Source organism: Eschrichtius robustus, chromosome 19 (genome assembly GCF_028021215.1).
Source record: "Eschrichtius robustus isolate mEscRob2 chromosome 19, mEscRob2.pri, whole genome shotgun sequence".
NCBI classification, from domain to species: Eukaryota; Metazoa; Chordata; class Mammalia; order Artiodactyla; family Eschrichtiidae; genus Eschrichtius; species Eschrichtius robustus.
Genome location: NC_090842.1, coordinates 34,206,291 through 34,223,190, shown reverse-complemented (window position 1 = coordinate 34,223,190; position 16,900 = coordinate 34,206,291). Strand labels below are relative to the sequence as shown.

The window sequence follows — 16,900 nt, the reverse complement described above, 5'->3', positions numbered from 1 at the left end:
GTTTTCCTGGGTATGCAAATAGCATCATACCCTGTGTGTCTTCCATGTGGCGTGGGCTCTGTGTGTCAGTGTGTACAGGTCTGCCTGGCTCTTTTGAGCCGCTACGTGGTTTTCCACTGCATAGATCTAGCATACTTTCCTTTGATGGGTGTTCAGCGTGTTTCTGACTGTGGGTTAATAGGAACAACGTTGCCCTCAACATCACTGATCTTGAACATGCCTCCCTGGTGCACACACGTGAGTGTTGTCCCAGGGCGGACACTGAGACATTGAATCACTGGGTATTAGGGTTTGGCAAAGATAAAATATGAGACTGTCCTGAGCACGTGGCAGGAGTAGGGTGCTACAGAAGGAGGAGAGAAGTTCATGCTTGTGTTCCCACCTTTGCATCAGACACCGTCCTAGGTACTTTGTCTGCATTTTCTTACGGAGTTCTCTTTGACATCGAAATCCCCATTTTACAGAAGAGCAAAATGGGGCCCAGAGGGGTTAAGTAGAGCATCTGCTATCGCTCAGCTCCCCAGGGCGGGCAGGCAGGCGCCTGCCTCCCAGGTCCGGCTGGGCTCTGGGAGTGGAGCACCCCTGCCCTGACCGGCCAGAGCTTGCTCTCCGAGGGGCCTGCCCACAGCAGCGCCGGCTCCCCAGGAACGCTGCCTCTGTGCAGTGTGCTGGGAAGAGGGAGCTCGCCAGGAATTTCCTGGATCAGGTCCAGGGCAGACTGCTTGGATCTAAGGGTTACAGGGTGGCTGGGTCCTGCCTCCCACCCTTCTCTTCCCCCGGCATGTCCCAGCCCTGTGCATTCTTGGAATCTATAAGTTGTGCCGTGTTCTGTGGGCACCAGGAGTTTCCTTTGAAACCCCGTGGCACCAACATCTGTTAGCTCTTAGAGAACAGAAAGATTGACAAAGAACTGCTGGGGCAGGCGATGGGGAAAGATATTAAGCTCAGGGGTATGAAGTCTCAAAGACAAAGAGGAAAAACCCCAACCGAACTCCAGCCCGCTCCCCAAGGCCCTGTTTTGATGTGGGTTCCCGTCCCCGGAGGCCTTATAAGGCATTGTGCCTGCAGTTCTGGGCTCTGGGCTGGTGCTGGCTGCACTCTTGGCACCCGGAGGAGCTGCCCTCTCTTCCTGGGGCGCAGCGTGGGGCAGAGGAGGGGCAGTGCTGGGACTTGGGAGGGAGGCAGGTCCGGATCCCATGGCCTGAGAGGCCACCAAGCCCGGCCACTAGGCAGGAGGCAGCCTGGCACCAGGCTGGGCGGGGCAGGAGGTCTGGGGATCCAGGAAAGTCTTTGATGAGAACCTGGAGCAGAGGCTGAGTCTGACTGTCCTGGAGGCCAGAGCAGAGGGGGCCTGGCCCCAGGGGGCCACAGGGATGGCTGAGTGGACAAAGGGAACAGTAAGGGAGATCACTGCATACCATGCCCCGAGTGTGGGCTTCCTATAGGGCAGTGGTGAAGGGTAAGGGTTTTGGAGCCAGGCAGCCTGCCTTCAATCCTGGCTCTGACACAATCCTAGCTGTGTGACCTTGGGCAAGTCACTTAACCTCTATGTGCCTCAGTTTTGTCATCTGTAAAGTGGGGATAATAGTGGTTCTACCTCAAAGGACTGCTCTGGGGATTAAATGCAAAGCACTAGAAATGTGCACCAGGCAGGAGAAGAGCGTGTTTCTCGGTGTCTGCAGGGGCACTTTGGGTCTGGTGAGCTTTGCCCAGAAATGTTCCGGTAGCCATTTGACAATAAGAGTCGGAGTAATAAACAGTAAATACTGTCTGTTGAGCCCCCATTGTGGTATCAGCTGTAATGCTAAGTACTTTCCGTGAAATGGCTTGCTCGATCTTCACACCCACCCTGAAACAATGTGACTGCTCTCATCCCTGTGCACAGATGGGGAGACTGAGTCACACTGGAGATAAAGCTCCTTCCGCCAGATGACCGGCTTGTGCGATGCAGAGCTGGTATTTGAACCAAGGTCTGGGCAACGCCACTTCCATGCCCTGCACCCTCCGTGCTGGGGCTCCCACTGGGGCTCCTGGCTGTCGAGGGGTACAAGTGCCTTCCTGCAGGATGGTCCTGAGGGCCTGGCCCCAAACCTTGCATGCAGGGCTCCCGGCTGACGCTTGGCCCTGTCTCAAATCTAGTGGGGAGGAGCCGTGGGGCCTTTTGAGTCCTGCAGGACAGATGGGAGTACTTGGCCCCTGACCCACTGGAGCTGCTGGCTGGGCTGTTTCCTTGCACTTCTTTAAGCATGATTCTTGGTCCCTGGCAAGTGCCAGGACTCTTGGCCACCCCTGTCCCCATGCCCACGGGAGCCCCGATTCCACTGTACAAGCTCAGGCCAGGCCCTGGAAGGAGGTGGCTCAAGTCTCGGCTCTGCTGATGATCCAAAGCCAGTCGCCTGCCCTCTTGGAGACTTCTCCTCATTTAAAGCCAGGGCTATTGGGAACCCTGTTCTCCGTAGGTTCTGGTGAAGATTCCAGTTGGTCGGTGCCTCATACATCACGAGTGCTTGGTGACGTAAGTGACTGTCATTGGCATCATTTTCCTGGCTCATTCCTTGAGGGTTGGGGCAATTTCTTTGTATAAAAAAACAATAGCAATTATACCTCTCACTTTACACCTTGCAAATCGTTTTTATGAGCATCTGTTCCTTGAGAGATGGAAAGAGCAGGGCTGCTATGATGATAAAGGGAGATAATATAAAGTGCCCGGCACATAGGAAATGCACAGTGAGTCTCAGCTGTCTTCTTATTGTTGTGGTTTATCACCATGCCCATTTTACAGGTAAGTAGATTGAGGTTCGCAGAAGGCAGTGGCTGGCGCCACATCCAGGGCGAGGGCGGCCATGGAGCCAGGATGTGATCCTGTGTCTGGCTCAACATTTTACGTTGCCTCTGGCGCAGTGATTCAAAGCTTGAGGACCACAGACACGGCACTCCTCAGGCCCCGGGCTGTCTGGGTCAGTGGAGGACACGAATTTTTGCCAGAGTTGGGCACCTGCACTGCACTGTGTGTCAGCAGACCACGGTGCTGAGGAGCCTTCGATGTGTTATACAGAGCAGGGTGAGGTTTAGCGGGAAGAAACCGACCCCAGAACTTGCCAGAACTCTGCTTTAATATGCAGAGACGTATCTTTAATATGTCAGAGAGCTGGGTCCTCTCAGCAGACAGTTCTTCTCAGAGAGCATTGAAGCCGTCATCAGAGTGATGACTGTGGGTGCGTTATACACACCGCGAGGCATAGTTATAGGGCTTCCAGACAGCTGCTTTGCTGCTGGTGACATTTGGAGTCTTTAAACTCCTCTGAGTGTGCCAGTAAAAAGATGCAGGTGCCCAAAAGTTTCCATCTCACAGGTCCTGTCGGCCTTGCCAGGAGTGGTCAGGGTGGCACAGAGGTCAGTGCCGGCTCCCAACCTCCACAAGGCCCCAGCACAATCAGGTGTGTCGTCTCCCTTGAAGATGGTCGCCCGCTCCTGTGAGGAAGCGCTGCCTGCCAGCCTTTCCAGGGAAGCGGCATCCGTCTTCCTCTGGCATGAAAGATCGGCTTTAATTGGCTGCTGGGACATCCCAGCCATCTAATGATGCCAGCCGAGTGCGGCCCTTTCCTGTCACCGTCTCCCAGTTCCCCTGTCAACTCCAGCTCTGTTAACACAAACAGCCAGTTTACAAGCCCAGGAAGTGTTTGGTGATTATAATAATTGGCAGAGGAGGAGAGAGAAGACATCCTGACTCGAGGAATAAAGTAGCCTGGTTTTGAAGTCCATGGGACACCAGGAGTCTGAATGACCACATTTGAACAACCTCTAAGAAAGAGTGTGTAATGCCCCAGAACGATTTGAAAGAAGAAAGAGAACGGAGAAAACCATCTCTAATCCATAAAACGTTAGCTGTTCATCTTTAAAAAACACGCACGCAAGAGACTTATCTCCAGCTGTGTCCAATTGATAAGATCAGCTATACAAAGCATTGTTTTTCCTTTGTTAATCAAGGCCAGCTCTGGTTTTTCTTTCAAGCATCTCCAGTGCAGGATTTTTTTTCTTCTGATTTTTCAAGAAGAGGGTGTTTTTTCTTTTTCTTTATACTTTTTTTCTTTTTTTTTCAAAAGGAGAAGTTGGTGAGAGCTGCTGAGTTTGGGCTTTTTTATTGCTTGCCTTTTTGTGGTTCAAGAAGCACTGCCATAGCATCCTGCGGGCATTAAAAAAGATAAAGCAGTGTGACCAACCCCCCCCCACCCCCAACCTCATCTCTCCTCCCTCAAAGAGGAGCATTTCCCAACGTGGGTTCCTCAGAACACAAATGCCATGTGATGCTTTTGAAAAACAAAACTTCATGGTCTAAATAGGTTTGAGGGATGCAGCTTAAGCTACTACTTAGATATCCGCAGCATCTGTTACCATAGTAAGTCCTGCAGTAAGGGATCTCGTTTACCTTTGTTTAAAACAATCTTTTTTCACTTTACTCCTCCTGGCAGAATACCAATAAATACAGAAGACGGTTTGACAAGCGCTGGTCTGTTCTCCTCTGTACCTAGAGTTGTCCTACTGGGGTGGGGTCAGATAGATGGGACCTTTATTGCCATCCCAGAAATTTCCCAGCCTCCCAGCCTGTGGACCAAACAAACTTCCCTTGCCAGCCTGACAACACCTGAGTGGCAGCCTCACCACTGATTGGGAGCAGCTCTGCTACGTGGGATGAGATACCGGACATTTTTAACTCATGCTTGGGGACCAAGGTGAGGCGTGTGCAGGCCAGTAGCTGGAAGGTGTGTGTGTTAGGGGAGATGCAGGAGGCGTGATTGAAGGTCAGTTGAAGGCAGAGCCTATAGCTTTCTAGACATTGTGCTGAAGAGTTTGGGTTTGTGTTAAGGGAGCCCGCCCTATAGCACACCAGGTCCTCTGTATAAACCCACCAAGACAGCCCACCTGGGACCCTCTAGTAGATAGAGGAAGGATCCAAACTGAGGTCTCTTCTTGGGACCCACAGGGGTGGCTATGGTCCCGAGTCCATCAAGTTGGCTCAGAGGGATAGAGGAGGGACGTTTTCTGATCTCATCTTTGTCTTTTTCCAGGATGGAGGGTGGAACTCCCTTTCCGGGGGAGAAGCGTGGTCCTGTGTAATGTTTTGTGGCGGGCTATAAGCTGAGAATAACTTACTTCCTAAAAAGTAGTGCAGTAATTAACTTTTCAAGTGTGATAGGATCTACATAGTTGACCTAAATTCCAATCAGAACAGGGCCCCTGCTTCTTTGCGACCAGCCACACACACGTTCACAATGCCACCTTGACCGTAATGATGCCAGGTTCCTACCTGACCCCAATACCCCTTTAATATCCCTGCTTTTTCTTCCTATAGGAGCTCGTGGGCGAAGTTTTCAGAGAAACGCTCAGCGAGGAGGAAGAGGAAGACTTTCGGCTAGAAGGTATCGGAGTCCATTGCTTTCTTCCCAAGGGCAGTGAGGTGGGGAAGGGCCATCTGGTCTACCTCATGCCCCAAGCACCCTCCAGAAAACCTGCAGACCAGGTGGAGGAGGGCAGGACGCTGACTCTGGGTGGGGGTGGGCTGGGAGTGGGTGGGGTGAGAAGCAAGAGGGAAGTGTAGCATCTCGTAGGTCCACTCCGGGAGTGGATTCAGACCACCCAGGCTCACATCCTGACCCTGCTCCGAGTTAGCCGTGGGGTCTTGAACAGGTTGTTTGACCTCAGCTTCCCCGTTGGGGGTGATCATAGTGACCACTCATAGGCCCCTCAAGCAGAGTTAGGTATGTAGTAAGCACTGCATGGAGTAGCCCTTGTGTTTCTCTGTTTGTGTCACTCACTTGGAGCACGGGTATGCACACACACACGAACACCCCCAGCCCCTCCCCGCTGTCTTCTGTAGCTCTCACTCCTTTCTTTCTTCAAGGAGAAGCACTGCATTGTAGAAAGAATTAGGACACTCGAGCAGAGGGCCGGCCAGCCACTGGCATGCTGATTTGACTTTGGGAAGCCATGTACCCTTTCGGAGCCCAAGTTTCCATGTTTGTAGAATGGGAACGAGGACCTTTTCCTGCGTGATTCCCCGAGTTGGTGAAAGGACCGGATGGGATCGGAAAGCGTTTGCTGAAAGGGATAGCGTTTCCCTTTTTTACTCTGAATCAGAGGAGAGCATCACCGAACTGGGGCAGCCTTATGACAGTAAAGCCCTCTCTGCTGGGACCAGGACAGGCAGCTGTTAGGAGAGCTGGGTGCCCAGGGGTCTCTGGGGGGAATCTAGGCCTTGGAGGCCTTGTAGGGCCTTGAGAGGAGAGGAGACTGTGCCGGGAGGTTCTGGAGCGGAGCCTGGGCCAGACCCGAGGACTGTGGCCACGTGGGGCCTGAGAGCTGTGATAAATGTAGAATCCCTGGCTCCACCCAGGCTACTGAATCCAGTCTGCCCTGCAATAGGCTCCCCAGATAACTTGTATGCTCATTGTACTTTGACAAGCACAATTTTGAGAGATTCATTCAGTAGCCCGGGAGTTGGAGGCTGGCTGGAGACCCAGATATCTCTCCGACTTTGCTCAAATTCGAGCAGGTCCTGAATAGAAGGGGGACAGACAGCTCTGTCCAGGCTCTGGGGTGTTTCCCTTGAGCATGTTTGCCTGTGGATCTGGTGGCTACACTCAGGGATTCAGTGGCTTTGATTCTCATTGTTCCCTGGGCTCCCCCGAGCCTCAGCTATTATCCTCAGCTCCATGGAAAGATGCTGGGGCTTGGTACCTAGAGTAGATCTGGGGAGTCAGGTAAAGGTCTGCAGGATGTAGGGTCTGGAGGCTGAGGTGACCCCAGACATAGATTACATGGGCTTCAGCACTCATTCCATTTTCTATTCATTTGCTCATTCACCTGGTAACTTAGCAAGTTCATCCTCTTGTTCATTCATCCTTCCATCTATTCCGTCCACCACCTACTCACTATCCATCCAAGCACCCACCTGTCCTCTCATCTATCTATCCATTCATCTACCCATCACTCACTCATCACCCACCCAATAATCCATGACCCACCCCATCCAGCACTCATCCATCCGTTTGTTGCTCCCCCTATCACCCAGCCATCACTGCCTATTCATTCATCTACATACTCTTTTGTCACCCATCCATCAGCTGGCCAGCCCTTATCTATCACCTACCCACCCATAATCCATCCTCTGCCCATCTCTTCATCATCCATCACTCATTCCTTCACCCATTTAACCGTCCTCCAGTTACCATCCATCTGTCTCACCATCTGTCTATCTATTCATCATTTATTGGGTCCCTGGTCACTACCCCAAATGAGGCACTTCTCTGGCCATTGAGGCTCAGTCTGAAATCATGTAATTGATTTCCCATGAGGCATCTTTCCCTGCAGACATGAAATGGCCTGCCCACAAAATCCACCTCTCTCTGCTTTGTTTGATCTCTCTGTGCAGAGCATGAGCCCTGTTGTAATGAAGTAGGAAGAGCACTTGGCCAAAGAGCCCATAGACCTGGCTCCCCTGCCAGCTCCTGCAGTGACTTGCTGTGGCTCTTGGCCAGGCCCCTTCACCTTGGGGCCCCTTCGCCCTCTGTGACATGATGCATGGGGATGTGGACTCTGTGGATGGTCAGAGGACGTGGGCACCTTGTAGGGAGGATGAACTGCTGTGGGGTGGTACTTACAAACATTGGTTGATGGATGGGGGATGAATAGGAGGTGCCCGAGGGTCCCAGCTCCTGTCGGGGAAAAGTGTGGAGATTGGTGGCACTTGTTCTGTCCCTACGGCCCACCAGCTGCAGGTCGAGCTTTGCGGGCAGCCTGGGCACCTTGCCAATCACTCATGGTGTCCAGGCACATTAGTGCCACCACTGACGAGGGGAGGGGTTGGGAGCCACTAGCCTGACTCAGTTTCCCAACTGAGGGTTTAGATCAGGTTGCTGGTGGTCAAGTTTCCAGCCCTTTTCTTCAAACAAAAGCTTACACAGAAGCACAAAAGGTAAGACAGACCAGGTTGCAGACAGATGCGATGTGTTATATTCAGTATGTTATCTTTTATGTAAAAAGGGTACCAGACAATACTCTGTATTTCCTTGTATATATGAATGCATACCACATATGTATGTATATTATTGTGTAGCTAGAGCTCTAGACGGACAGAAACAGTAGTTCCTTCTGGACAGGGGAGGAAGAGACTAAACTTGGAAAGCGTGGTCAGAGGATTGTAGTATTAACTGTAATTAATGTTTTAAGTTTTGCGAGAAGAATGTGATCATATATTCCTTTGAAATGAAAGACTAATAACAGAATTAAAAAGTGAAAATAATAAGTATATAAAGCAGTAGGGTGGGACTGCTCTGGGCCTGCCTGTGTGGCCCCTGAGACTCCTTGGAGGGGATGCTGGCCCCAGTGACCGTATGTGGTTCTCTGGCCACCGTTGGCGCCAGGTCCGAGGCGCCCCCTCCCGCCCCAGGATGAAGGACATGGCTGTGGACGGCAGGCCACCCCACGGCTAGGCCTGGTGAGAGTAGTTCTGCCGAGTCTGGCCACGGAGAAGCGTCCACCTGGCCTGGAGCTGGGGCTGCGGGTATCCCTCTGTGCCTCGGGCCAAGGGAGAGCAAGCTGAATCCTGAATCTCTTCTTTGTCTTCCTGTCGGCCAAGTTCATTGCCTCTTGGCCGGCTGGAGGGCTGTTAAGGGAAAAAAAGGCCATCTGAGGCGTGAAGATAAAAAGAAGTCTTTTAGCCATCCCAGGAGAGGATGGCTTTAGCTCCTGCGTTGTTATGTAAAGCCGGCCCTAATCCAGCGTCTTAACTGCCTTAACTGGCCAGCTGGGAGCTCGCGGGATGGGAGATTAAGGCTGGGCTTGGAGCTAGGGCTGGGGCTGTGAGCTCCTTTTGAACTGTGCAGAGAACAAAGTAAGCATGAAAAGTCCCGCACTCCAGAGCTGGCCGGTTGTGGAGGGCGGGACCCGCGGCTTGGGGGCTGTGGGGGGGGTGGCGGGGTGGCCAGAGGGACCTTCCTCTGCTGACCCAGCAGGGCGCTGAGGACTGGGGAGGGTCATCCCACACTTCACTCCAGTGCCCACCCGACGTCCCCACCTCCCCAGTTGGGCAGGACGACAGGTGGTGGCAGCCTGTAGCTTGTGGCCCGAGGTGGACATTGGTGTCAGGCCTCCGGGAAGCACTGTGTCTGGGGGTGTCCTCCCGACCCAGCAAAGACTGAAGTACTGTGCCCGTCAGGAGGGAGAGACCTGTAAATGGTCGCAGGCCCCTTCTCTCCAGGTCCCCTCTGTCTCCCACCTTGTGCTGTCCTCACCCCTGCCCAGCGTCTTAGCTCTCTCCCGCCTCTCACCCTCAGCCTCTGCCCTCTGAGTCTCAGTATCGTGGCTGTTTCTTGTCTTTTTTTTTTTTTTTTTTTTTTTTTTATAAAGAAGGTGGGTGACTATAACTGCAAGGGGTCCTAGCTGTCCTTTGGTGGTCTTGAAAGTAGGACAAACTCTCTTTTTATTTATTTATTTATTTATTTATTTATGGCTGTGTTGGGTCTTCGTTTCTGTGCGAGGGCTTTCTCTAGTTGCGGCGAGTGGGGGCCACTCTTCATCGCGGTGTGCGGGCCTCTCACTATCGTGGCCTCTCTTGTTGCGGAGCACAGGCTCCAGACGCGCAGGCTCATAGTTGTGGCTCACGGGCCTAGTTGCTCCGTGGCATGTGGGATCTTCCCAGACCAGGGCTCGAACCCGTGTCCCCTGCATTAGCAGGCAGATTCTCAACCACTGCGCCACCAGGGAAGCCCTGTTTCTTGTCTTTTGACCTCTTTGCTTGGAGGTGACAGCGGGCAGAGCGCAACCAGCTTGGCGTCTGCCATAGAAAGTTGACTCCACAGAACCCAGTCCTGCCTTCATTAAGGACCAAAAGCCCCTGAGTCAGGCGGCCCTTCCCACTGGGGCCAGGCCCTCCCTCCAGGCTCCCAGTTGGCCCAAGCCGGGTTTCTCCTGGCAGAGTCCGTGGGGTCTCTGCTTCCCTGGCCCTGGTCCTGCCGAGCAGAGCAGTGGTGTTCGGACTGAGACCCGGACAGCTGAGTAGCCAGCCCCACTGTGAGTTCAGGGCCTGTCCCAGTCTGCGTGGCTCGAACTTTGTCTTCCTGCAACCCCATCGGAGGGCATGAGAGGCACCCTTCTCCCTTTATTCTGAAGTCAGACCCCAGATCCAGCCTGGCTTTACCACCACTCACTGTGTGACCTTGGGAGAGTCACTTCACTTCTCTGTGCTTCAGTTTCTTGTTGGGGGCAGTCATAGTATTCCTTCCTCAGAGTTCCTGTGAAGATGGAGAGGTTATATAAGCCCCAAGAGCAGCCCTGGTTCAGGGTATGCCCATGTCGGTGAGCTGTCCTGACTCTTGTCTCGTGGGTTCCTCTTTCTTGAGGAGGAGTCAACTGGTGTTTGTTAATTATTTACTAGTCCAGATCAAAGAAGGCCTATTTTCAAAGCTTCTTTAATCCTATTAGACTCTCTGAGTGTCTCCTATCACTCTCAGTGCGCAACATAGCCTGGCATGCCATAAGTGCTCAATAAATACAGATCTTCCTTGACTTATGATGGGGTTACACCCCAATAAACCCATTGTAAGTTGAAAATATCGTTAGTCGAAAATGCATTGCGTACAGCTAACCTACCGAACATCATAGCTTAGCCTTGCCCACTTTACATTAGCCTACACTTGGGCAAAATCATCTAACACAAAACCTACTTGTAATCGAGTGTTGAATAGCTCCTGTCATTGATTGAATGCTGTACCGGAAGTGGAGAACAGAACGGCTGTCTGGGTACAGAATGGTTGTAAGTGTGTGGATTGTTGACCCTCGTGATCGCGTGGCTGACTGGGAGCTGGGACCCACTGCTGCTGCCCAGCATCACAAGAGGGGTCGTACCGCGCGTATCGCCGGCGCGGGAAAAGATCCAGGTTTGACATTCCGAGTACAGTTTCTACTGATTGTGTATCATTTTTGCACCATTGTAAAGTTGAAAAATTGTCAGTGGAGTACTGACTGTGCTCACAAGAAGAATGAAGCCAACACCATGAAGTCACTGGAGTCAGGCCCCCAGGCAGGCCCCGTGTGCCCCCCTCCAGTCCATTCAGGCTCCCAGGTATGAGATGTCAACCATTCACAGAGCAGAGGAGCCCTTGGGAGGCCGTTAGTCCCCTTCCTTTGCAGTAAGAAATCTGAGGCCCAGAGAGGGGATGTGACCTGTCCAAGGTCACACAGCAGACTGAGGACAGTCTCTTCCTCACTCAGCAAGTATTTACTGAGTACCTGCTGCAGGTGTGGGGCCCTGCTGGGCTCTGGGTTCGAACCACCCACGAGGTCTGCGGACCTTGCTGTCAGGGTGTCAGCATGGGGGAGGCAGGGTAGTGGATAAATAAGCCAGGGGGTGAGCACGCAAGGTTCTGGGAGTGGCACTCTGTGAGGAGGTGACACCCAGGGAAGGGTAGAGTGTGACAGGCCTCTCTGAGGAGGTGACATTTCAGCGGAGATGCAGGTACCAGGAACGAGCCGCCACAGGAGGATGTGAAGGGTGAGCCGAACCCCAGATGGGAGGAACGTGGGGTTTAGGGGAGCACAGAAGGGAGGCCCACGTGGCAGCAGGAGACCTGGGGGATGAGCATGGGGCCATGGGCTTGGGTTTCACGCTGCTTTTGGAGAGAAACTGTTGGAAAGTTTGAGGTAGGAGAGTGCCAGATTCTGACTTCCATTTTCACCAGTTAATTGTGGCTCCTGGGAAGGATGGGTCATTCCCAGGAAGGAAGGAAGCAATGAAAACAGGAGGTGATTGCGCTAGTGCAGGGGAGAGGTGATGGCCTTGGCCTAGCCTGGGGTTGAGGGGCTGGAGAGAAGTGGATGGGTCTGGGGGAGAAGGGGGAGGGCTGGGAGACAGGAGGTGGGCGGTCGGGGTGGGGAGGGAAAGAAAGGGATCCCGGGTACACCTTAGAGTTTTGGCTTAAGGAACTAAGGAAATGGTGCTGGCACTTCTGAGGTGGAGGTTTTGGCAGGTGACAGTCAAGGCTTTTGTTTTTGGATATGTCAGTTTCAGGATGCCTGTTTGACATGCAGGTATAGGGATTCTGAGTAGACAGGTGGACACTGAGTCTAGAGTTCAGGGATCAGTTGGGGGAAAGAGAGACAGAGACAGAGAGACAGAGAGAGAGAGAGAGAGGGAGAGAGTGAGGACTTCTCAGGAAGTGGCCACAGATAGCTCCATGGGAGTCCTGGGTGAGGCTTGTCAATCGGTGGGGCTGGCCGGTGGTTCCCATAAGTCTGGGAGGAAGGGGAGTTCACTGCAGAGCAGCAGGGACCCCCAGACAGAGGGGGCAGGCAGGCCACACCCCGCTGGCTTCTCTCCCTCAGTTCAGAGCCTGTCCTGCCGGTGAGTGTCAGTCGCCCAGACTCCACTCCACTGCAGTCCCCCCAGAAGCCCGGGCTTCAGCCGTGACAGCAGTTTCTCTCAAGTCTGTTCTTCATAAAAGCTCAGCTTGAACAGTGGAAATTCTGACTGGTGTCAGATACCGAGGAGGCTTTCATAGTTTCAAGTAGCTCGGGGTTAGATTTTAAAAGTTGAATTTCATCACATGTTTTAACTTGGGCGGGGATGGGGGAGAGTGGAAGGGACATGATATTTTTAGCCCAAAGAAGGCTTTTTTCCCTTTCCCTCTCCCTCTCCCGGCGTTTCCCCCCTCCCTCCCCCAACAGATGTTTCGTCTCAATCCTATTCAAACCTCAAAGCAGAGTGGCCATCAACCTTATGCTCTGATGAGAAAAAAAGGCCAGAATGCTATTTGTTGGGAAGGGGGTTTTTTTTTCCCCCTTTCTTCTTTCCCCTCAGTCACAACTGGCCCTTAAATAAAATCTACTTACAGAAAAATGTAACCTGGGGAAGCAGGAGTGAGGAGAAAAAAACGCAGGAAGGAGTAGACACCTGCTGGTGGAAACTGCCAGAAACCAGCTTCTTCAAGAGTATTGCACTGGGTCAATTGTATGTTGTTGGTGGTTTTGTTTTTCCTGAAAAGCAAGGGCTCCAAGTGATGGATAGTTAAGTCAGGATTCTTTGGGTTCTTTTGGATATGCAACCCAAACTCGCTTAAGATCTGGCTCATGAAATTTAAAAACTCTGGGGTAGATCTTGCCTAAGAAGGGCTGGTTGGATCCAGGAGCTCAAACCATGTCATGAAAACACACACACATACACACACATAGTTCATCCTCTCTCTCTCCATCATCTGTCCCTCTGTCCTCTGTTAGTCTCTCCTGCTAAGGTGGCCAAGATGACCACCCTGCTCTGGGTGCTCACATCCTACAAGCTGAGCCATCGCAGGTGAAAGAGAGCTCCCAAGTCCATTATTTCTTGCAAAAGTTTGATTCTTAACTTTACTGGACAAAGTAGGTATAGATTTTGTGGGACCCAAGCTTATCCAGTTTGGGGGGGGGGTCTTCTTTAAGAAAAAGAAGACATGCTTCTCTTTCATAACTATGGACCAGTTATATACAAATATATGTATTTATATCTTACTATTTACAATATATTTCCCACTAAACCTAAATAAATATATCCCCAACTCACCCTCCCCTTAGCCTGATTCCAGAAATGCTCGTGTTCACTCCAATACCATGTGACACAAGGGGACGTGTGGGAAGTCAGAATGGGAAGAGACAGTGTTCTTAACCGATTGAGGATAAAATATCTAATTTTGAAAGTGCCACAAAAACAACCAAACAACCAATGTCAACACATTCCAACTTGGAAGAGGCCCGTGCAAGCGAGAGGCCCAGAAGCTTTAGCTTCGTCAGCTTCACGATGAACCGTCCTTTGCCACTGAGCTAGGTCACAGGGCCATCAGGATGAAATAAGCTGGTCGGGTCTGGGTGCTGGGCGCACCCCGGAAGCTTGGAGTGGGATCAGCCCCTGGTAAACCACATGGCTTGAGATGGGGGAGGGGTGGCCCCCTAGAGAAAACCCAGATGCTATTATCAGAAGGGGAGAATTGTTGTGGGACAGGCAGGAACAGGTGTTAACTATTGTTGTGTGACAGAATGGAGAGACCAGTGGCTGGGGAGGCAGGAAACTGGGATTTTAGTTCTGTTCCTACACCTTCTGCGTTCAGATCTTGATTGTGCTGCTTCCTGTTGTTTCATTTTGATGATAATGATGATGAGACGCTTCTGTGTAGGGTGACAGGCACTGTACTGTATGTTGGAGCTGCAGCAGGAGTATTCAGTCAAATGAATAATGATACTAACAGTATAATCGGGGATCACTGAGCAGGGAAATCTAACCTAGCGCCTGAGGGCATGAGGGCATTGCTTCGCAGAGGTAGGGACATTTACAGTGAAGACCTGAAGGATGAACAGGAGTTGGAGAGACAGAAAGAGTGCTCTTGGTGGGGAAAAGCAGCTCTGTGGAGAGATGGGGCTGAGAGACAGCAGCAGGGAAATGGCTCCATCAAGTTTGCTTTTTACACTTAGTTTCCTCTTGTAAAATGCAAACGGTAACATACCCTGCATGGTGCTATTAAGAGGACTTAATGGAATAATGTGTGCACCCACTAACTTGACCAGCTTCCACGTACAGCCCGCTGCTGTGTGCAGGGACAAACAGATTTGTACATCTCTAGACCCTAGTTCCCCGAGGAGAGCCTCATGCAGATAATGCAAGAAACCATTTGGCCTGGAATGCACATATGATATCTTTCTCTTTTTACTGGCAGCAGATTTACCCTCCTAATTATATTTGGCATAGGCTAATATTAAAATTCATCTGCATTCCCTCTAACAGCTGCTTTTGGAGGGTTGGGGAGTCAGAAACATCCTGGCAAGCCACCCTGAGCCTAAAATATTTGTGGCAGATAATCCGGACGTGGACAATTGAGAAAGGCCTGTGGCTACATTAAGGCCAGGGTCCAAACTCCAGCCAGGAAGCTCTGGCTTGTGTTAAATCTTACTTACATTGTATCAACTGAGGAGAACTTGCCAGGTAACCAGGCTAAGAGAGGTGTGCACCTGGCATTTCAGCATTAGTATTTTCTGGTCTTTGGTGGGGCTGATTTAATCATACCATGTTTCAAATTTGTCTCTCCTTCCAAAGTTTAATATCAACCAGGCCTTTCTGGATTGTGTTAAAATAAGCTGGCATTTGCTGATATCATCCAGGGTTTGGATTTTAGCCGACGTCTGGGATTCAGGAATAGACCTACCCCTTTTAAACCACCCCCTTTCCCATGCCAGTTCGCAGCCTCAGTCACACCAGAATTCATGGTGTTTGTTATACAGCCTGCCTTCCGTCCACCTGTGGGGTTTGGCGCAGTGGACCTCGCTGGGATGGAGTATCTGCTCTGTGCATGTACGGTACGTGCTAGGCACTGTGGGCAGCCCAGGAGGCAGCAGCCAGCAGAGCCAGCTCTCTAGAGAAACCTGCATTCTGGCTGCGTGGATGTGACCGGCTCCCGTGAAGCCATCAGGAGATCCCAGATAGGACTGCAGACTGAATGGGTTTAGACAGCCCTCTGCTAGCAACAAATGCATTTGTACAAATTGGAAAAAGGGGCCCCTCCTCCAGACATCTTTCTGCCATCTGTCCGAAAACTGTCACAAGCAATACACAAATCTAGGATGTCCGGCATGTGAACAGCGCCCCCTAGAGTTGTACCGTGCACAGCTGGCTTCTCAGAGCTGGTCTCCCAATGACCCCAAATGACCCTGACCCCAAGGCCAGGGGGGAAGAACCCTGGGGCGTTCCTCCTGCTCAGGAGGGTGGGGCCTCAGGAGGCTGGATCTGTTTCATTTCACAACCCTTCTTCTTCTCATGCTTGGGCGGCGCCAGCTGTCAACAGCTCAGGCTGGGTGGGCTATGCCATCCTGCTCCCTGGGTCACTGCTAAATAGTCCCGAGAACGTGACCGTGGCTCTCCCAGTGTGAGGTCCCAAATAAGCCTCAGATGCCTCCCATTAGGTCCCTGGGTGGGTGTCGGGGACCCATGATCAGAGTTGCGCCCATTCCGGCATCTTCTACTCTCCCCGGTGCTCAAGGACTCTCCTCTCTCTCTCTTCCTCCCCACCCCCACCCCCTTTTTTTAAACTGGGGGAGGGGAGAGGGAAGAGACTGTCTTTGATCTCAGCGGAGGAAAAAAGTCTGTTCTGTTCAGGCTTTTGGCTAACACAACAAACAGTGTTTAAAATTTAACTTTGCTTAATTAATTAGTAATTCTGTTTAATGCTGTCTGATCTCCCTCCAAAAGGTATTTTGAAGCTTGAGAAGGGAACATCAAAGGGAGCCGGGTGAAGATGGTCAAGTAATGCATTTAATCTGGCAGTTGCTAGGGGTGGAGAGATGCCAGGTTGGGAGCTAATGTGGGACAGAGCCATCATCTGGTAAACACAGACGGCCGGCTGGCTCCTCGTGGCCGTGGCCGTGGTGAGAGGAGGGATAGGGAACAGCTTCCAAAGAGAAGGCGCTCCACACGCTGCCCCAGACTTGTTTGAGCTGAGACCTGGTTTTAAGAAAGCAGAGTTGACGTTTTCTTTCTTCCATGGCTGCTGTGTATGGTTGGGCAGGTTGTGGACTGCACAAGGATTTCCAGTCAAGCAGGTGAGCAGCAGGTGAAGCCTGCACCCTGCCTATCAAGAATGTATCCTCGTAGGTGCGCAGAGCTGCACTTACCTAAGGCACAGTCCACATGCTTTACTGTAAAGGGCTGGGAAAGTACATGTTTTAGGTGTTGTGGGCATTAGAGCCTCTGTTACAGCTACTCAACTCTGCTTCACCATAGACAATGGACGTGAGTGTCTCTGTGTCCCAGTAAAACTTTATTTACAAAAACAGGCGGTGGGTTGGCTTGCCTCTCGGGCTGTAGTTTGCCAACCCCTGCTCTAGGTCACCA

General features: G+C 51.8%; 1 protein-coding gene across 2 annotated transcripts in view; it reads left to right on the top strand.

Moving 5' to 3' along the window:
* The window catches only part of NKD1 (NKD inhibitor of WNT signaling pathway 1), an 86,328-nt gene that overhangs the window by 51,066 nt on the left and 18,362 nt on the right, over positions 1-16,900 (top strand). For both annotated transcript variants that reach the window (XM_068529106.1, XM_068529105.1), the window contains one exon: positions 5,351-5,417. In XM_068529106.1, coding sequence (XP_068385207.1) covers positions 5,351-5,417 — 67 coding nt within the window. The remainder of the gene's footprint in view (positions 1-5,350; positions 5,418-16,900) is intronic.